Here is a 21282-nt window from a genome sequence, read left to right on the forward strand (position 1 = left end):
AGGCAAAAACAGGCAAGGTCACAAGACAACCTGGCACAGGACAAAGGAAGACATGGACTATATATACACAAGGTAACAAGGAACAGGTGGAAACAATCAGGGCGAGGCAGACAATCAGACTGGCGGGAAGGACACCAGGAAGTCAAGGTCTGAAACGAGAGGAGACTTAGGGTTTCACAATAAAAGAGGAAGTACAAAACAAGACATGACATTGACAAAACACATTAACAGACACGACGAGACATAACACAATATCACTATGCTGATGCTGTGGAGTGTCCCATGAAATGACCAAAACAAGCACTAGATTGATCTCACTAACAGGTATGTGTAGGGAAGATGTGTGCGGTAGTGTGCCTTCCTTGCCATTGTTGTCCAAAGACTATTATTAAAAACACACTCGTAGCACACACTGTTGCACTGGGTGACATGTGTATGTACACATACATACACTGTCCCGCTGTGGTAAATACTCACAAGAGCGCCAAATGTGCTGTTATCATGCACTGCAGAAGCACTCTGAAGTTGAACCTTAGACCAAGTGAAAAAAGAAAAAAAAAAAAAAAAAAAACCCAAGTGTAATATTTACATATTTACTTCTTTTTTTTTTTTTTTTTTACCTCTGTTGCTCTGTCACATTTCTGTCTTTACAGCTCTGTCCCTGTGTCCCCTCCATGTTTTTTTCCTAATGGACCCACCGTGCATGCACTGAACCAGACACAGGGGCTGTTTTCAAGCCCAGCCGGGCATGAAGTGGAAACTCCTCATGGCCCAGTGGCCTGTATGCTCACCTGATACTGATGTTGAGGTTATGACAAAGGCAGAGCAGCCATCTCTTCTTCTGCTGCTCTCTCTCTGCCTCTCTGTTTACATCCTCTCTCCCCTGTGAAGCAAAGGTGGGGGGGGGGGGGGGGGGGGGGGGGATCTGAGGAGTTAATTCCCGCCATGTGGTCATGGCATTGCTTGTTACAATAAGCGTGTATGAGTGTGTTAGTGTCGGAGTTTGGACTTGGAGCTCGTCAGGCCACTGGGAGTCGGGGGCGTCAGGACAGGCGGGCCCCTGAGTGTGTACAGTAAACGTCCTCAGCTGATGACCCGCTGTTTTTGCAGTCTCATACTCGCAGTCCAGACAGAGCCACAGTTGATACAGCACTCTCTAGTGGAGCAAGATGTCACATGTGTGTACAAGCAATGACAGTGTTGATGCAGAGCTGCTGATGTATGTGAGGGACGAGATCTGCATCCGCCTTTTATTAAACAGGTCAGACAGCGTCTGATTGTCGTCTGTCAGTCTTGTCTGACACACTAAACTGTGATTTTTGTATTTTGTTCAATCATCATTTTATTATATTCATGTTCCTGAGCATTTTTGTCACTGTCCTTTATCAACTGTTTTGAGGTTTAGTAACGCAGCAGATTCCAGCAATACCTGGCTGGGATCCACAGCATGAGATATAAATCAGTAAAAAGGGGAAAATAGTTGTGGTTATTTTGAATGAGGCTCTCACTAATGAGCTGTGTGGATTTTGGCCTCTGACATTTTAACAGCCCCGTTTGCTTCCTGAACTGTGATTGTCCTCCAACAGGCTGTCGATTCTGCTAACTAGTCCAACAGTCTGGCTCAGTTGATTCAACATTTATGATGTTGTCTTTAGCAGTACACATTAAATGATGTAAAACAACTTCTGAAGAGCCTTTACAAAGATACAGTGCCTCAGTTTAAGGTTGCTGAAAGGACATATTTTCCAGTCTGGAGGTGAGTATTTGTAGTTTCTCTTTTTATAGTTAAAATGTGAACATTTGCGTAGTCTACATTAGCATGAAGTTAGCATATGTCAGTCGTCTTTTGTAATGCACAGTGTTATTTTGCTTATGCAGAGGAATGGTGTGTTGCTTGCACTGAATTAAAGGCATTTCAAGCCCCTCTCTCCCCTCTGCCCTCTTCCTAAAGACCAGATGGTGTCTCTTTAGGCCCTCTAATGAATATTGATATGAGAGGTCTTGGTTAACAACAGGGGGTACGCAGGCTGGGCCAGAGACCCCCAAAATTGGCACTTAGTACAGGTCTGTATTGAGGGGACTGGGTGTGGAAGGGATTTGTATTTGAGGAAAGGGAGTGTTTCAAAGGGCCACATCACTGCGAAACAAAGTGGTTTTCATGCGCACATAAGCTCCCACATGTCCCATATTAAACTGTCTTGCACAAATTAATATGGATTAGGAGTTAATGGGTACGAATTAGTCGCCTAGGTGATGTCATCCAGAGGATGAGCCAAGATTTGGTGTAAAGTAAAACAATAAATGAAAAAAGAGGTAAAATTTGAAGCAACAGACTGAGATGAGAAGTGGTGACAGAGGGAAATGCCAGGAGCGAGAGAGTAGAAGGTGAAGAGTTGGACAGGTTAAGCCACTGGCAGAGTTAATCCTCTGGCATGACTCCCATGTCTCAAGCTGCTCTCCTGAAGGCCTCAGCTTATTCCAGCCTCCTCTCAACCCGAGGCTGAACCACGGCCAGCACCCCAGGCTGGCCAGTCTGACCCTGGACGCCGGGATGGAGATTTATTCTCTGGAGGAGCTTAGTTTCCTCACCCATTTTCTAGTGCCTGAAGTTCTGTTAGTGCAGTGTGAGGAGGGAGGGAGAGTGTATGGTTGAAGGTAATTGTGTTACTGCCCTCCAGCGTGTCCCTCCAGCTGGTCCGGGTGTATGGGCCAGCTGTAGCCCCCTGCTGAGCCACTTTACTGGGAATAAACACGCATTCAGAGGGCAAGTGGACCAATGTGCTGCTTCTAGTGGGCAAATAATCCTGGAACACGGCACCGGTTGCTTGTTTGGCACAGAATCAGCCTTTTTACTGTTCGTTTTTTCCCCTGTAGCCGTGTTGTATTTCATACCCTCTGCAGTTTGTCAGGAAACATTAGTAGGCACATAGAAACTCATACACACACACACACACACACACACACACACACACAGCTGCGATGATGAACCGGGGCTGTGTCAGCTATTTATAACTCCAACTAGACCTCTGTGGCTAAAAGGCAAAGGGGCAGACAGGAGGAGAAAGGCAGAGAAAAAGAGTGATGTGAAGGAGGAGAGATTGGCAGAGGCAGAGAGGGGGAAGAGGGCACTGGAGAGAGTGATGCAGTGATACAGAGGAGGCATTACAGTACATTGAAGCTGTGGCTCTTTAGCTTTTCACTGTGAGGACACAACCTCTACTGTCAAATGCAGCCCCTGTAGCCCTTAGATAATGAGACAGAGCGTCAGACAGATGCACGATGCTGAAGGCTTTCATTAGGGAGAGGACAACGACAAATAGAAGCGTACAACCTGAAAATATATCAGTGGTTACGGTGTTTTAGCTTTTATTCTAGCCACAATTGGAACAGATGATAACAAACACAAGGGGGAGTACCTGCAGTGATGCACAGCTGGAGAATGCAGTTAATTCAAAGTAACAATTTTCATCATTTTTGACTAAAATTATAACATTTCTGCTTTCCTTTACCCCCCAAAAATAACATTTTTATTGCTCTGACGATCTAGTTATGAAGAAAGTTTACATCTGTGCATTTGAAATGAAGAATCTTTCCTTACAAGTTGTTTTAGTCGTTACAGTATGATTTAATTTCCATGTTATTTGAATAATTGTAAAAGTAGTAGTATATATATATACTGTAAAATATTGCAGTGTTGTCTGTTGAACCAGACAGTACAAACTTAATGTGAGCTCAATAACCCCCTGGGGGTCTCAAGATAAATCTGAAGGGTCACCAAATCGTTAAAACATGTTTATGTTTGTTAATTTTTTTTTCTCTTATGTCACTTTTTCTGAACAGTTTCATGTTTGCAGGCTCTAACATATTTTGAAGTAAAGAAAATCACTAACTGCAGGATTGCATACGCACAGTCACGTGTGTCTATATTGAGCGAAGTGTGGCTGGATGCCTCCTGAAAGCCAAAGTTTGACAGCCGTTTTGCTGGTGGGGAGGGTAGGGGGGTTCATTTGACAATAGAGAGGGAATTGCATTGGAGAGAGCCAGTGTGAGCGACAGTGCAAAATAGAGGGAGAGAGAGAGCGGAGGGGGAAGGGAGGAGGGTATCAGACTCAGGGATAAGGCAGCTGGGACAGGCTGCTTGGCTGGAAGGAGGTCTTATTGTGCACTTGTCCTTCTCAAGTCACTCAGACACTCTGCAGGAGGAGGAGAGAGCCTCTTTACTCGCAGACAAACTGCTGCTTTTAGCATTTTTCTATCCTCACAGTTCATCTGGATCTGCTTTGCAAAACAGACCGATTTTTCCCACCACTGACAGACGGAGGACTTGTTGAACTCCCGCTCTGCTTCACCACAATATTTTGATTTGGTATCTGCTATGGCGCTGGTGTAGGGATGGTGGTCTTCTTGAGGAAGAGCATCCACTCTCTGCTGTCTGTCTTCAAGAAGAAGGGTGAGTGCTGAGTCACATGGAGGAATTTGGCAGGTTGCAGCTTTGACTTTAGGCTGCTAACAGAAGTGAATGCTGGTTTATACGACAGTAATTCTCTTTAGCTTTGCTTTGATTGGGGTTTCTGGAGTTAAGATGACCTTTTTCCAATACTTAAAATACCCCAGAAAGTTTATGCTGCCCAGTCAAGTTGCTGGATTAGTAGGATGTGTTGAAGATGTGATGATAATTGCTGATTTTGTGCTTTCTTTGTCTCACACACACACTCACACATGCACACTGGCGTGCGAGAATTAGTGTTGAAGGCAATTCAGGGGTCCTCTCTAATGAGATAAAGGGCTTAACTGACTTTTTTGTCTAAATCGACCAAAAGCCCTAAACCTCCAGCAGGGGTCTGGCGGAATGTCATAAAGGGCTGCTATCCAATTAATCACAACTGGTTGTTGGAGCACAGCACCTTTAATGTGAGTAATATGCACTGTGCTGCTCCTCGTATTGCATCAGACCGCCCCGGGTTCACGGAGATTTCCCACAGCCGCGGACAGGGGAAGGCATTGTGTCTGGGCCGCCTCACCTGTGTGAATGCGGGACGATAGGGGTAGGAGTGTCTGTTACCTTACACACACAAACATGTACAGTATGTACATCCACAGTGTTACCTAACCGAGGTAGACTGAGAGCCACAGTGTTGAAAGTGACAAAGGAGGGAAAGAAGACACCTCGTGTTGACCTTAGACAAGCTAATGACAGACAATATACAGCTTATATCAGCCCGCACAGCTAAAAGCAAACAGCACACACACTAATAACAATAGAGAAAAACACAATAAATAAGAATAATAACATAGCTTCCCTTGACAATGTTTAATTATACCTTGTAGAATAAAGTAGAGCCTGAAAGACAAAGGCCACAACAGGACAAGCTTTCTTTCTTCGTCACAGAAAAAATTAATTTGTTAGCTATTAGAACTACAGTGTTTAAGACAAGAGGGCTTCCTGAATTACCAAATATTGTTTTTGTGCACATACTCAAGGTAATAGAATAATAAAGAGAGCCACATCTTCATTTTCACCCACAAAGCAATAACATCAAAATAAATCCATCATTACTTTGGACTTTACAATTCTACAAAACCCAACACTGTATCTTAGTATCACTGAACTAAAGCCGGTCAAGCCACGTTGCTCCCTGATTACTGACTGTTGTCCATGCAGTAATTCATTTTATCTTCACATCTTAATTTTCTGTTCCTCACCACTGTTTTGGCTGTCCTTTGAGTCCTTGACTAAAGCCAACCTGAAGGGAGAGCCTGGTTCAGTTCCCATGCAGGAGGTCCGCTAGCAGGGGGTCCAGTGGCATCTTTACATGCGGACAATCCAGATTATCTAATCCTCTATGGACTAGCGAGGAAGAGAGATCCTGCAGGAGATTAGCCAGGCAATAGTTTACTGTTCAGAGTCTGGCCAGGCCTGGACGTCAGCCCACAGACCGCTTGGCTGAGGAGATTTTGAAGAGTGTGCTGCGTCAAAGGTGCACAGATAAACACACACTCACGTCAGGTGGAGGTGTGCTGAAGATTCACTGCAAAGCTGCTAAATGTTTTGTCAGATGGACACCTGTTAAGTCTGTTTGTATGTGTGTCGATGTTTGTTTGAGGATGAGGAAGTTCAAGGTGGTGGATGAAGCTGATGTATTTGAAAATAAAGTTTCTGGTCCAAAAAGCAAAAAAGGGAACAAAATGGTAGATAGACATAGCAATTATAAAGGAAGTGTAATAAACTGCTGCTGAGTGATATTTAAAGGCTCAATGTGTTGTGCAAATGTGCCAAAAGCTTAGTTTAAAACAAATTCCAAAAATGAACTAACCTTATCAACAGGAACAAGAAGAAACAGCTCTGATGTTATGTCAAAGATGTCAGTGCAAGCTGCAAGTTTGCTGCATTTCACAAGCTCTCTTAGCGTTTTTTTTTTAAGCCTACTAAATAAAATAAACTCACAAAATTTCAAGACAGGAAATAGTCTAAGACATGTTTTCCTTATTAAATAGATTCTGAATTCAACTTTCTTTTACCAAGATGTGCTATGCAATGGATAAGGATGAGTCCATTTTCAGGCTTGTCATATAAGCTAATTACATCTGTCTGCTTCTCTGTTTTCCCTTACCTTCTGTTTATCCACCATCCCAACAGCTGGCCCGAAGGGGAATGAAGACCAGAAGAGGTTGGCTGTCCACTACACGACCTCTCAGCACTACCAGGAGAATGTTTTCATCGAGGGCAGCAGGCCACAGTACCTGGAGGACCTGCACACTGAGGCCCAGGAAGGGCTCAAGATACTGCAGCAAGAAGGTCAGACTTACCTACAATATTACCCACATATTTAATGAAACATTTCAGTATAGTACATTATATTATATAAAGGTATTCTGAATTTTCCACATGAAGTTTGCCCACTTTTTTTCTATGATGGCGTTGCTGATTGTAGATACTGTACTTACATGATTATGGATGGACTTTGAGCATATTTTGATTCTGATCCTTGTCTATTTGGTTCACACAGAACACAAGAATGGAGTGAACTTTCCTGATGATGAGAGCATTGCTGTAAGTGTTCCAAAAGCTCTGTGGATAACATCATATCATTTCTCCTTTACTTCCTACACACACAGAATGCCACCTAACAAAATACTGCTCTGTGTGTGCACTTGTGTATCCCCTGCAGTCCACAGACACTCTGCGTCCGGAGCAGGATATCAGCTCCAAGGACAGAGGTGGATCTCCGGAGTGGAGATCCACCGCCGGGAGTACTGATACCACAGTAACCTCTGCTGTGTCAACTAGGCCTGTGCTCACCCGCCAAGGTAAACGACAGCCCTGTTTGTGTGTGTGGGTGTGTTTAGAGAGAGACTTGGAGAGGAAGCATTCATATCTAGCATTCATATCTAAATAGGAGCTAATCATAGTGCTTGTGTCTGTGAAAGCAGTTTGAGCTTTGTTCCTGAGTTTACTGCTCCATGAAGAGTCATAGGCGTGCACTTACTTAGCATGCACGTCTCATTCCCAGCTGCTTGGTGCCTCTGCAGTTATGGTGTGAAATCAAAGGAAAAGGAACTTCTCGCACACACACACACACACACACACACACAGCTGAAGCTTTTTCGGTTTCTCAAAAGTTCTAAGCATCTGGAGACAGCACTGCGGCGGCCTCTGCATATCACAGCTGGAAGGCAAAGTATGCTGTTCTCTGTGTGTGTGTGTGTGTGTGTGTGTGTGCACAAAGACAGTGTGATTGGTATTCTGATCCATGTTTGAAAGATCCTTTTTAAAATCCTTTGGAAAAGCCACTTCATTCGATTGGGTTTCAATGCATTATGGTGCAATTCTACCATTATTTTATCAATTTCTTCTCCTGCTCTGAATACTGTTTTTCCTCTGCCTCGCAGGTTCTACATTCAAGCCTCTGAATCCAGTAAAAAGATTAGATAAGGGCAGGAAGAGGAGCAGGAGGACCACCATCATGGGTATTCCAAACCAGGTGCAGAAAGAGCTTGGTATGTCCACACCATCAGCCTTGCTAAACCAGTAGATGTCATGTATCGTTAGTGGTAAATATGTTATTAACTGGGATCTACCCTCCTCCCAGCATTGCACAGAAGCTCAACGTTCCAGCAACTTGTTTCTACCCAGCCCCCTAATCCCGATGGACAACCCAGAAACAGCCAATCAGGTGTTGTTATCATTCCTACGGTTGATGGAGGGACTCCAGTAGAGAATAAAGAAGGTGCGAGGGTGCACCTTTCAGAGCTGGAGGTAATGGGTTCTCCAGAACAAATTAATTAAAGTAGAATAGTTTTAACATCCATTACAGGTTTTGTGTTGTAATTGCTTAAGCATGGTCCTCTCTCCACTCCTAAGCAGGCATCCAGAGATGAACAGTTGCTGAGGAAGCACCTCCAGGCAGTGTACCAAGACGAGCAGCCCTTCAACCAACAGAGCTTTGGCTCCCATCTCTGCCCCTCAACCCTGAGACCCAAGTCTGTTGCTGTACCTGGCATGACCACTTCCTCCTCCTTCTCTCCCTCAACGTTGTTTAGCTTCCTCCAGGAACCCCAGGTAAGAATGAAATCGGTTCCAATCAGTTACATTATGGTTGTCAAATTAAACAATGTAAGGTATTTTTCTGGAACTTTGCTATCTTACTCTGTCTTCATCAATGATGACAATTAGCTGTCAAATTCCTATTTCTGTTTTTTTTTTATAGGGCCCAGTAATGTCCATATCTCCTCAGGCCACCTACTTGTCTACAATCATTCCTAATGCGGTCTTGCCAGCCTCAGTTGAAGTCATAGAGATTGACCGCAGCAGCAGCCGGACACGAGGCAGCAGTGTAAACCATGGCAGTAGTGTCCGGACTGTAAGCAAAAGCAGCCTGGCATCTGGGGACTCATCAGTCAGCCCTTTGCTGTCCAGAAGATCAGATGGTGATGGTTCCCAGACTGACAATTCCCACACCTCCACACTGATGACCACATCAACTTCAGGGTCAAACTGGAGCGAGTCACAGTCTTCAAAAACCATTATTTCAGACTCCTCCCCTGAATCCTCCAAGCGTAGCACACGTAGTGGTAACTCACAGAGAGTGCGTCTAAATGGGCAGGAAAGCCAGACAGAGCAGTCTAATGGGGACCAAGACCTTGTCAGTCTCCGTAGCTCAGTTAGCACCATTAGCAGCCCCAGCTGTAAAAATGAAATTGTTGCGGGTCAAGGATCTGAGTCTGTTGTTTCAGGATCAGTTGCTGCTGGGGAGGATGCACAGACTAAACAGAGTTTCACTCGTAGCCTATCGGTTATGAAGACCAAGCAACCCCCAGCACCTCCACGGAGAACAAACTCTCTGCATACTAATAAGATCAGGGGCAACACCAGGGTTCTGGTCGGGAGCACAGATCTCAGTGACTCTGTGTCTGGAGAGGTGGCAAATGCCACAGAAAATATTGTAGCAAAGGATGAGAAAAAATCAGTTACTGCTGATACCATTAAGATCCCCACCACTGTACCGAACACCACTGGGTCCAGCTCTTCAGATGCTTCCTCTAGTTCTTTGAGCCCCACACAGGTTTCTTCCGATGAAGTTGGAGGAGCAACAGAATCCAGCAGCTCCTCCCCACAGAAAACGCCCTTAGAAGGGGGTAAATTTGAACGTACCATGTCCCCTTCCAGTGGCTACTCCAGTCAGAGTGGCACTCCGACACTTTCTCCAAAAGGGATCTCTCCAACCTCCCCTGACAAACAGAAGAAGAAACCAATCAAACCAGAGAGATCAGTGTCTCGGGCCTCATCCTCAGCAGCTTCTCCTTCTTCCTCTCTTACCTCTCTATCATCCAGTACATCTGAGCCTGTAAATCCAGATGTCTCCACATGTAGCCACAGTCTGCCTCCACAGGGATTTCCACCCACTGTTGCTGAAAAAGACTTCACTCCACATAAAGATTCTTCCACTTTGAGCACTGAAGTCAGAGAACTGTTTAATATCCCTCCACCTCCTAAAGTCAAAGCACCATGTCCTCCTCCTCCAGAGACATGGGCTCACAACAGACGCTCCTTTGAGCTCCTGTGTGGACCTTGCCCTAATGTCAGCAAAGTAACCCAGAAACCAGCACAGATACAGGACAGCACACTTAAACAAGCAGAAACCCAGACTGAAGCCCTCAAGGAGATGGAAGTTTCAGTTGAAAAACAATCAACTATGGACACATCTATCTTGAAACTGTCAGAAAGGAAAGCAGAGCCTGAGACATTGTTAGCAACGGGTACTGAAGGTGTTTGCAACGAGCTGGAGAATAGAGAATGTCCGGGTACCACCCAAGAGAAGATGGAGGCAAGTGCAAATGTTCAGAAGCAAGAGCAAAGTAGCGGCCTTGTAGAGAAAGACCCCGTAAATCAAGAGACAACTCCAAAGAAAGATCCCCCTCCTGTCATGAAGAAACCCAAGACAGTACTGCACAGAGAGGAACCAGACAGACAGCAGAGGAAAATGAGCAGCAGTGCCACGATAGATGTTCAGTCACCTGTTGAGAACTATAAAACTTCCCCACAGAATGGGGTTATAATTTTAGTCGATAAGAGTGAGAAGGAGATGGACAAAAGTGAGGTCACATCCAGGCAGACGCTTTCTGTAGAGGTCCCCAAAATTGTTAAGGCCTCGCCACCACCTACCCCTCCTCCAGCATACCACCCTACACCTCCTCTGTCAAGAAAGACACCTCCTTCGTCGGTATCTGTGCCACCAGATGAGTTACAGAGGGTACAGGAGGAGATCCATGCTGTAGAGTCCTGCTGGCCACCTCCTCCACCTCCTATGGAAGGGGACTCTGTATTTGATGGAGGAGATGAGGTTGACTTTCCTCCACCTCCTCCACCCTTTGTGACAGACAATGTGCCAAATGTGATGGACAGTTGTATCACAGAGCTGGATGTCTCAAAAAGACCCACAGAGGACGCTGAAGATACCACTGAGGATTCAAGTGAAGCCCAGACACCTGTACATGATCAAATTCCAGATTTGACCCTTACTGGTCCACAAACAGTATCTGACACCAAACCAGAGGTTGTCGTGCAAGATTCAGAAGCTAACAACAGCCATGAGATTTCTTGTAGACCAGTGCAAAATGTTTCATCGCTTTCTGATAGTGTCCCACCTACACCAGTGGAGGCACCTCCTTTGCTACCTATTACAAGAGCAGAGAACCCAGCATCAGTCTCTGCTTTAGATCCTCCCAGCAGCCTCCTGAGGCGAGACTCTCTGAAAATTGAAGATCAGTCTCCCTCCGAGCCTCCTGTGAGTGCCCAACCTCCAATTACTGTGCCTGTAGCACCCCCTTTACCAGCAGACAGTTTAACCCATGGGGTTAACTTCCGAAGGCAGCCCAGTGTAGCAAATCGAGAGGCCAGGAGCAAGGAGCTCCTTTCTCGCCACAAAAGTGCACCCATTCCCAAAGAAGATGCTAACATACCTCTAGTCACCCCCTCCCTGCTTCAGATGGTTCGTCTCAGATCAGTTAATATGACTGAAGATCAGGTGAAAACTCCACTGGAGGACAAGTCAACAAACCAGGGAGTGCCAGTTCAGGAGAGTTGCCCAGTCTCAATCCCAGGACCTCAAAACACTCCCCAGAAGCCCATTCGCAAGTCCCTGTCACTAAAATCTCCTCCTCAGACAGTAAAATCTTCCTCTGTGACACTAAACACCCCTTCCATGCGCTTACAAGAAGCCATACGGATGAAAACTGCAGCCATGTCTTCAAGAGATGGTCTTCCATCCCGACTGGGTGTGAGATCATCTACTTTCAACTGTGTCAATGAACAGGGGGCTCTGTCCCTGAAATCGATTGAAGGATGTGACATGCACAAGTCCCCTGCCTCTACAGCCAGCTTTATCTTTTCCAGGAGCACAAAAAAGGTTGTCATAGAGACTACAGCTGCCTCCTCCCTCGAAGCTCAGGCAAGTCTGAAGCAATGCTTAGCGGCTGAGCTCATGCAGGTGTCTGACCAATCAAAGCTTGCCGCTTTCTCTAATGGTGGGGTGAAGCCTGACAAAGTTCCTCCACCAGTAGCTAAGAAACCAGCCCACGGGAGCATCAGTCCTTCACAGAATCTTCCTGCTTGTTCAGCAAAGATAGACTTCAGTGTTGAAGGAAACGGAGCAATAGAAGTACAACATATGAGTGGAATCACACCTCCTGAGACAACAAGTAAGAGCAGCAACTGTATTTGTAATCATTATTTGGCTTTGTTACTGGCTTTGGAAAAGTCATGAAGAACTGCCACTGCCCTCAGCAGTGTGTTTCAGTGTACTGCAACTCATTAAGGCTGATTCAGTGCCAGCATAAATCAATAGCTAACATGCCACTCTCTTGTCATGAAAAAGCAGAATGCAAATTCTAGCATTACCGTGATCTTGAAAAGCTAAGCAGTTCAACATTGCCTTGAAGAGCATATTTTTTGCCCTCCATACCAATAAGAGAAAACTGCGCACACAAGCCCTCTTGCACACAAACAGAATACAAATGCTGCTGGGTCACCTACAGCTTTTTCCAGTCAAATGTGCAAGCATGTGCCTCAGCCGGTCATAACCTGTAGCTCATGATCATGTCTCAGTAACTGAATTACATTAGGACAGAATACTCATTATGTGTATTCCTGTAACTGCATTATGTTGATGCCGTAATGTCTAACCTCCTCTCTTCTTCCCCCTTCAGCTACAAGAGTGACAGCAGACACAATTGAAACACTGTTTTGAAAGAGTGTCGTGGTGATTAACTGAGGACCATGCCAGGGGGACAAGCAAAGACTACAAGCAAGTAAAAGGGCAACCCACAGCAAGGACTGATGTTACTGAGAGACGTGCGAGTTACTCAACTATCAGCGTTGTGCGTGTTAAGTCTTCTCCAAAAGCCTTAGCCTGTAATGGCCTTCCTACATATTTATGCAAAAAAAATGTGTCGCTCCCAATTTCTTATGATAGCTTTATTCTGGAGTATTTTTCTAAGCTATAGTTTTTCTCTTATTAAGGCCCCTCAGGATGAAATGGTGTACATTGGCTGAACTGTAAATATTTGGCTTGTGTGAGATGGCCTCCCAGAGGTGGAATTAGGTAGTGGTCACTGCAGCTCAGAGAAAAGGGTTTGTCTTTGCAAAACATTTCTGTACAGAAGCTAACTGTCTGTTTAGTCTTTTTTTCCCTGTTGTAATATAATACTTTTCATGGGGATACAAGCAGTGGTCAGAAAAAGCTGACAATGGCATCCACGACAGGTCAAATCAGTATTTTATCGCATATTTTATCGCTTTCTTTGCTGAGTGATCTGAGTAAAAACAAATTGTCACACCCAGTTTCAGTGCTGCTTTTCATTATGGACAGATGTAACAGGGATAGTATTTGAGAAAAAGGGATGCTGCATTCTCACAAGAATGAGAGGAAGATAATTTGTCGATTAGGACAGAGGCACTTTTGTAAGTTACAGATGATAAACCATTTAGACTTATTACAGAAAAGCATCTGATTACAGTTACTGCTAACATGTCAATTAGATGCTTCTACATAATCTGCACAATCTTCTTGGGTTTAGTAACCCAACATAAATAGCAGCCCAACAAAATCTGAGAAATGTTTTAGGAAAACAGTAACACAAGTATCCTATTTATTTATATGTGGTTGTTTCCACAAGTAGCACTGTCAGTCACCTTTTCCTACCAAATCTGAAATATTTAAGAATCTATTTCATCTGAAAACCACTTTTAGGGCTATGGTTGTGACGATTGGCCCTGGATGATTGATACACTGGAGTAGACTTAGTGTGAGGTCAGTGTTTTTATTAAATGTTCTTTATCTAAAACTTTGGCCCAAGCCTTTTTGCTGGAAAATCCAGCTTATCACTATTTGCACAAAATGCTTTCCCCTATTAAAATCATTGGTGAGTGAATTACACAGACTCTTCGTAATGGGTAAAAAAATCAAAATCTTAATGATTATAAAGAATTATGTACAGTTATTACTTCTATAAATAAAGTTTAAGTGTATTGAAAATGCGGCTCCCTGCTTTTTGTCTTAAAAGGTGTGGTACAGACAGACACCCAAATGTAGTTACTACCACAAATATATTTCATTTCTGCAAGCCACAGAATTCAATGTTTATTTCAGATTGGAGATGATGCATTATTTGATTATATGACAGTTAATGTCCAGATATCAATATCTGTACAACACCACCCCCGATGCAACCATCCCATGTCTTCCAGTAAATTACATATTGAGTGTTATATACATCTGATAAAACCATTCTTATTAATTAGGTTTGGGATACTGACCATTGACCTGACATTTACCAATATGGCGATAAATGCAGCAAAATTTGAATATGAAAAAAAAACTGATATCAAGTCCCTTTTTAAACACCCGAGCTTCCTTATCAGCTGCTTCCACTAATAACCAGCACTGCAACATTCCCAAAATGTTCTTGTATGTTGCAATGAAATGAATCTTTCATTTGTCCGAGTACCAGTAAATCTCTGTTACATAAACTCTGTCATATTGTAGTTCTACATTTAAGTGTGTTAGGAACACCAAACAACCCCTGGTAAATAAAAAAAAAAATAAAAAGAGAGACACAGTCATTAATCAGGCTGATCAGTTTTTGTGATTAACTTGAAGCAAGGTAACCAAATTCTTTGCGAGCCAGTCCAAAGCATCTCAAACTTTTAGCATCAATGTCCCATCATTCTCCAAGAAAACATCCAGATGAAGTGTGACGTTGGTTGCCATGGCAATTTGTTGACGAGAATATTCTTGCTGTAATGTGGCGAGCAGGAGCAGCTTCAGCGGTCAATGTGATAAGTGCATCTAACTGATGTTGCCTCCTTTGAGTGTCTTACATGTGATCTGTCCTAGTTTGGTCATCAGATGTTTGTCTTTCCACTGAGCTACACACTCGTCTGATATCTTCAGGTCGACCTGGGGAGACAGAAAAACAGGACAATCCTTACATACACATAGTTGATTAATTTTATTCCAATATGCCGTTATTCCATTATAGATAAACTAACAGTAAAACCTTACTGACACGTACCTGTAGTTTCTCCCACACCTTCTTCTTTGGGTTGAGTTTGTCGTCTGGTTTGCCCGTCTCATATCCTTCAACAAAGACCTGTTCTCCTGGTGATGACCCCTCTGGAGGGTCAAGAGGCTCCACCCTCCTGAGCTCCCCTTCACTAGGAATCAACCAATCAGAGAGAGTTGAGGACTTTTTTTAAATGATGAAGCTGAGGGATGAGTCATGTGTGTGAAACAGGAACAACACTCACATAGAGGCACATAGTAGCATGGCTTGAGACTCAATCCCTCGCATCTTCTGGGGTTTCAGATTGCACAGCACCAACACCATTCTGTCCTGTAAGTCCTCCTGTGAAATATAGGCCACCAGCCCGCTGACCACCGTCCTTGGCTCCGGCTCTCCCACATCAATCTTCTCCAGGTACAGCGAATCAGCATCCGGATGCTGGAAGGTGGACAACAAAGAAACCCATGTGAACACACAGAAAGAGGGCAGTAATACAGGTGGATCATTTCAACACACATCATCTGAAGAAATGCTTTACTGATCAGTTGATCAGGCATCAAGTAACGTTCTTCACGTCCCACCTTCTCCACACTGATGATCTTGCCCACCCGGATGTCCAGTCTAGAGGGAGCCACATCATCATCATTGCCTCCTCCTCCTCCTCCTCCTCCTCCAGCCTTGGCACCCTTTCCTGCTCCTTCTGATATCACACACAAATGGCAAGTCACCACATGAAGATGCGGAACTGGATTATCTGGATTAATAGGATTCAAATGGTGTGACAGAGAGAAAACACAGTAGGGACGATGGGTAAAATACTGACTCATCTTTGAGGGGTTGGGATAGGCAGCGTTGGTAAGTTTGCGGAGCTCAGGAGACTCAAACTTCTTTCTGATTGGCTCCAGCAGTTGGTTTAGTGCTTCTTCTACTGAGGCCTTCAGGTCTCCTGGATGGATGGCCTAACAAGGTCAGAGATTATCGATGGTTAGACCAGAGCACAAGGAAAAAATTAAGCATTTCAGCAGGAATATACTTTAAGAGCTTTTGTGTCTATCGTGTGTCTACACTCTACCTCCTCAGCAAAGTCTTTCTCCACGTCTTCAAACACAGTGTAGATTTTGTCTCCACCCCACTTTGGGTCTCTTTTGATGCAGAACTCTGAATCACAATGATACCAATTATCAACTCATTTTATATTATTTTTAAGTGTGGAGGAAAAAGTCTGCAGCCAAGACGACAGAAGAAGATTCAAGGGGGAGTTTTCTACCTCCGTGTAGAGAGAAGAGGACATATTTGACAAATGAGAGGACTCCATTGTTCTGGATGTTGCCTGGCTCACAGAAAGCCTTTTTCAACTTCTTCTTTACATCTTCTTTGGAGTCCAGTAGGTCAATCTTTGACTCCTGCAGCCAAAAAAGATATTGTTATGACTGACCACAAGCACTAGAAGAAAACGGTCATACACATCTTGACTCATTTTAACTGGGACGTACTTCTTCTGAGGAGCTCATCTTGGCCCCCGTCAGTCCTGGTACCATCGGGTTCATCAGATGGGCACGTTTGGCATAGCCAAGAGAGGGCAAGTACTGGAGACAAATGAAAGGCTACAGTTACACTTAATATTTCATACAGGTCTCACTGTGAAAACTGTTTCATGGGATCACTCTGCTGAGACATTTACAGTTCATCATTTCTATCAACGATTTTCAGAATGTGTTTCTATGTCTGGACCTGAAACTTAATTTACCTGGAGTAAATCAATTAGAATTGTCTTTTTAGTCCAAAAAAATGATCCATGTGCTATCAACAAACTCACAGCTACAGACAGCTAAACTAATAATCAAGTTCCACAAGAGCTGAATGGATAAAGTGCACAATGAAAATCAAACTGAACAGGTAAGAGGTCAGCAAGATACGGGAGAGAGGGAGCGAAGGGTTGCAATAAATGAGCAAAGGAGAGAGATTGTACCTTCTCTGCCAGGGTAAAAATCTTTCTCTGGTCAACTCCTCCAAACTGGGCATCCACCTTGAGGTACTCCTCATCCAGAGCCTGAGGACAAAGGCAAATCACATTTACTATTCCAATCAATCATAGCAGCGAATACCATTTTTCTCAGGTTGACATCAACTGGCTGTTTTAGTTTAAAAACAGCTTGTATTTAGAGTATTTTTATCACCACATGTGGACAGTGTGCTGTAATAATGTAGTCAGTTTAATCATTGGACTTATGAGGAGAACCAGGGAAATCTTATGTCACTCCTTAGCAGCAGTGGGATACATCTGACAGTTAGAACTCTATCTAGAGCAGCGTTATTACCTGCAGGCCAGGATAGAGCAGACCACTCAGCAATGGATGCTCCACCTGTTTGACGACCTCAGCTCCAGCCTTCTTAGCATCATGCTCTGTCACCACGGAGGACAGACGGTACACATCCAGCGTGTACTCTCTGACAAACATGACAATACAGACCTAAAACGTTAGTTTAGGTACAGGCTGCAGATACAAAGTCTGTTTCAGAGAACGCAATTTTAAGTATGTGCAAATTGACACTGACCTGCTGAGCTGGTAGTCAGTTCCTTTGACAAATTTGAGTTTATCCAGAGGTACACCAATGCTCTCCAACATGGCCTTGATGACCTGCTCGTAGTACTGCACCCTGAGCTCCAGCAGATCCCAGGGGGCCTTCATGTTGTCTAGGTAGGCATGCAAGTCTGCAAACAGAATAGTGACCTGCGGAAAAGAGGAAGAAACAAAAACATGGGTATAAGCCACTGGGAAGTACAGATGAAATTAAAAAAACCTGAACAAAAGATGCAATGTTCAGTGAGGTCTACCCACCTCACATCCAGCCTTGAGGAAGTCTGCTATCTTTGACATCGGGACAAAGTAAGCTACGTGGGGTTTTCCAGTGGTCGCTGAGCCCCAGTACACTTTCAGCTCTCTCTCTTGAAGAACCTGCTTCAGCTTCTCCTCTCCAAGGACCTCCTGCAATACACAAAGTCAAGGCATTAATGACACCAAGCTGCTGGGGGACTTTAGTCACTGTGAGGACAATGTATGTTTGTGTGTCCCACCTGGAGGTTCCTGGTAATGAGGTGCAACTTCTCATCCGGACTCAGCTGATCTGCCATGGTGCAGGGCCTCCTGACTTGGAAGACAGGAGTGATGGCATTGTTATGAATAAATGGCTGCAGGTTCGTTTCATCTTGTTGTTCTGGAGTATATATAAAATGCTAAATGTATTAAATCACTTTCAGTTTAACATAGGCCTGCAACTAAAGATTCATTTCACTGTCAATGAATCTGTCAAATCTGTCTATAAAATGTCAGAAAAGGGTGAAAAATATTAGTGTTTCCCAAAGCTCAAGGAGACGTCCGCAAATATCTTTTTTTGCCTATAATCCAAATATATTAAGTTTACTCTCAGAGGAGTATAGAAAACAAAAAATATTCACATCAAAGAAGATAGAAACAGGAGAATCGTTTTTCTTCTAAAAAAAATTACTCAGACTAATTAATCGCTTATCAAAATAGTTAAAGATTAATTTAAGAGTTGAGTAGAATAAACCGTAATTTAAGTAATTTCCCATATGCCGAATTGACCAAACACCATGACGGCTACAAAAACGGGAGACCCGAGACAGCTAGCCACTGAGAGAGGTAGCGCTGACGTTAATCTGATTGGAGTTCAGCGCTCAAGACAGCACGAATCGAGGAGCTACTGGCAAACATTGGCTATGTATTTACAACTAACTACCCAGTTTCCTTTCAACTTCAACATAGTGTGCCAGCTGCCTTACTAGTCAGTTCACCTTTAACATCGCGCTGATAATGAATGAACAAGTCAGCTATGGCTATTTAGCTAACATTAGCTAGCAACAAAACCATGTGCAGCTAACGCTACCGCTCTCCGGTGATGTTTCAGGTTAAAGCTGCGACCATTTTAGTACCTACACTTTCAGTTTGTCTGACAGAAATACCAGTCCGCTATATAGCTATGCTGTACAACCTGCGGACTCACCTCAAAACCAGGTTTCTTGCAAAGAGACGTGGGTGAGAATAGCCGGCTGGGTGGACCTGTCAGCGTGTTGCATCAGCGATAGCGTCACTGCAATAGGCTCCAGGGGAAAGTAATCGAGTGCAGACTGCAGCGCCTATGATTAAGATGCAGGCAAAACCTCTGTTTTCTGGCCAGGGGGGGTGAAATATTTACAGAAACTAACGTGTTTTCTAGAGGATGACAGAGGTCAATATCACGTTATTATCGTCTGTTTGACCGGGTCAAGATACACAGAAACCCCGGGCTGGGATATGCTGTATGTGAAGGGTAATTCTAGTAATCACGGTATATACTCCATGTGAGCACAATATAGAGTCATCAAACAACATTTTGACATTGAGCCGTTCTAAAAGCCAGGATGAGAAGTAACAATGCAGGACAACATTTTGCAAGTAATCAAGTTATGTGCAACTAACACACACAGACACACACACACATAAGGTGACTTGGAGTTCTGTAACAGTGGTGCCCGAACATTTTCCTTTGGAAAGCCAAAACTGGAAGTTAATGGTGGGGAATGGGCCGAGAGCAAGCACATATTGTTGGTTAACATGCAAAATGGTGGTAGGATCCCCACTTCCCTGAAGTGACTGCCACCCTGCACAAAGTGTCACTCTGCCCACCATGCTCACATTATGGGAAATGATTACTGGAAAATCTACAAATATAAAGAGCATTTGTCCCTCATGAAGATAAAACAGCATGGAACATGGATAACATTATTAGTATTTTAATCTGCCTTTGCTTTTCACTCGCACCTTGCGGGCCAAACTAAACCCTGAGGTGGGACAATTTTGGCCCTGGGGTCCCCACTTTGGGCAGCCCTGGACTATATGTAATTAGTGTTTTATTAATGAGTTATTACACTCTTATTGCACAACATCATCAGTGGAGAGAAAGGTAAAGATTATTGTATAAGTACATCAGACTGTATTGATTTGTGGAGGGCTGACAGCGGTCCGGTCTGCGGACCCTGATTCTCTATGTGCACCCCTGCTGAGAGAGCAACACTGACTGCATTCAAATATCATGTTTTATTCTGTAAGTGCAGTTTAGTGGACATCTAAATCACCATTAAATTGATTACAGGACAAAAACCCAGAGAGGAGACAATTGTATCATTTGCATGTGAGCTGCTGTTAATGTCCACCCGGGCCGGGCACTGCTCAGTATGTTCTGTGGGAAGTTCAGAGTCAAAAGTCTGGCTCCAGCCGGGGGAGCACCGGGAGGATGAGGTTGCCAAACGAGGAGTCCTGAGTGATGAAGAAGCCGGACGAGTGGACGTGGGCGTGCTGCAGGGCGGCCTTCTGCTGGGCGGCGATGTGCTGCTGCTCCGCGCTGTCCCTCACCTCCTTCAGGCTGGGTCTGGACGACAGGGGGATGTTGGCTCCGGGGCTGTTCATGGACTGGCTCTGCATCAGCCGCCTCTTCTCCTTGTCCAGCTCCGCCAGGATGGCCACCCGCGTCTTGTTCTGAAAGCCTGGTCCTGGAGGGTTAGCAGCCATGTCAAGCTAGCGGAGTTAGCGGAGAGAGTAAAGGTTGCACAAGTCCATGAAGCAGATAACTGAGGGTGTTTTCTTCACGTTATGTCCAGCTAGCGTCGTTGTAGTTTCTTTTGGATTATGGCAGGCATGGAGCAAAGACAGGCAGAAACATATAAAAAGCTCTGGCGCCTTACGGTCACTGCTGTGGGCCGACAAAATATAAACACTTCCGGTTTGAATGTTCGTCCTTCAAAATAAAAGCGCATGACTTCTAACAGAAGCTTTGACTGTATTTACACGAATGTTTCCTTTTTGTAGTCATCAGCTGGAATTGGTCAAAGCTCAACGTTATGTTTTATGTTAATGATGATAAAAAAAGCACCTAACATAATGTGCACTGTGTTGAAAATGTGATAATGAATTGACAATGATAAATATAAAACTATACAATTTACAAATATAAAACCGGCAATCAGTTCACGGGTCATCAATTATGATTCCATCAAAAACTCTCTGCTAGAAAGCTGCTACTCTGTGGTTATGGATTTGGTAGTAGGATCATATGTCAATACTGTATGTGATCAAATTAAAAAGCTTCTAGATATATATATTTTTTTCCCATCAATACTCAAATGGAATGTGTCTATAAATGCAATAGACACAGCTGCTACAA

At 44.0% G+C, this 21282-nt stretch overlaps 3 protein-coding genes across 7 annotated transcripts in view; 1 reads left to right on the forward strand and 2 right to left on the reverse strand.

Annotated features, from left to right (window-relative positions):
• kiaa1522 (KIAA1522 ortholog) overlaps positions 1-14332 on the forward strand; it is a 37691-nt gene extending 23359 nt beyond the window's left edge. Inside the window, exons 1-9 of one of the 4 annotated variants that reach the window (XM_041954962.1) lie at positions 4194-4450; positions 6638-6796; positions 7008-7051; positions 7170-7308; positions 7891-7998; positions 8091-8257; positions 8363-8560; positions 8709-12198; positions 12706-14331. In XM_041954962.1, coding sequence (XP_041810896.1) covers positions 4393-4450; positions 6638-6796; positions 7008-7051; positions 7170-7308; positions 7891-7998; positions 8091-8257; positions 8363-8560; positions 8709-12198; positions 12706-12746 — 4404 coding nt within the window. In that variant the 5' untranslated portion in view covers positions 4194-4392 and the 3' untranslated portion in view covers positions 12747-14331. Of the gene's footprint in view, positions 1-4193; positions 4451-6637; positions 6797-7007; positions 7052-7169; positions 7309-7890; positions 7999-8090; positions 8258-8362; positions 8561-8708; positions 12199-12705 lie in introns of those variants that run through there. The other 3 variants (XM_041954959.1, XM_041954960.1, XM_041954961.1) reach the window with 3 other exon arrangements.
• On the reverse strand, positions 13119-19171 carry yars1 (tyrosyl-tRNA synthetase 1). 2 transcript variants are annotated; one of them, XM_041954964.1, is made up of 14 exons: positions 19087-19153; positions 18140-18209; positions 17904-18050; positions 17620-17795; positions 17382-17511; positions 17033-17113; positions 16557-16649; positions 16331-16466; positions 16136-16221; positions 15887-16022; positions 15645-15763; positions 15308-15501; positions 15073-15214; positions 13119-14957 (listed from the first exon to the last, which is right to left on the reverse strand). In XM_041954964.1, the coding sequence occupies exons 2-14, from the start codon at positions 18194-18196 to the stop codon at positions 14847-14849; spliced, it is 1608 nt and encodes a 535-aa protein (XP_041810898.1). In that variant the 5' UTR covers positions 18197-18209; positions 19087-19153; the 3' UTR covers positions 13119-14846. The 2 variants fall into 2 exon arrangements, with proteins under 2 accessions (XP_041810898.1, XP_041810897.1); XM_041954963.1 differs by having other exon boundaries at positions 13121-14957; positions 18140-18213; positions 19087-19171.
• Positions 19172-20127: 956 nt separating this feature from the next.
• On the reverse strand, positions 20128-20829 carry LOC121619964 (SOSS complex subunit C-like). Its single transcript, XM_041955908.1, has one exon. It carries the CDS (start codon positions 20628-20630, stop codon positions 20319-20321), a length of 312 nt encoding a protein of 103 aa, XP_041811842.1. The 5' UTR covers positions 20631-20829; the 3' UTR covers positions 20128-20318.
• Between the last annotated feature and the right edge of the window lie 453 nt (positions 20830-21282).

Source organism: Chelmon rostratus, chromosome 16 (genome assembly GCF_017976325.1).
Source record: "Chelmon rostratus isolate fCheRos1 chromosome 16, fCheRos1.pri, whole genome shotgun sequence".
In the NCBI taxonomy this organism is placed as follows: domain Eukaryota; kingdom Metazoa; phylum Chordata; class Actinopteri; order Chaetodontiformes; family Chaetodontidae; genus Chelmon; species Chelmon rostratus.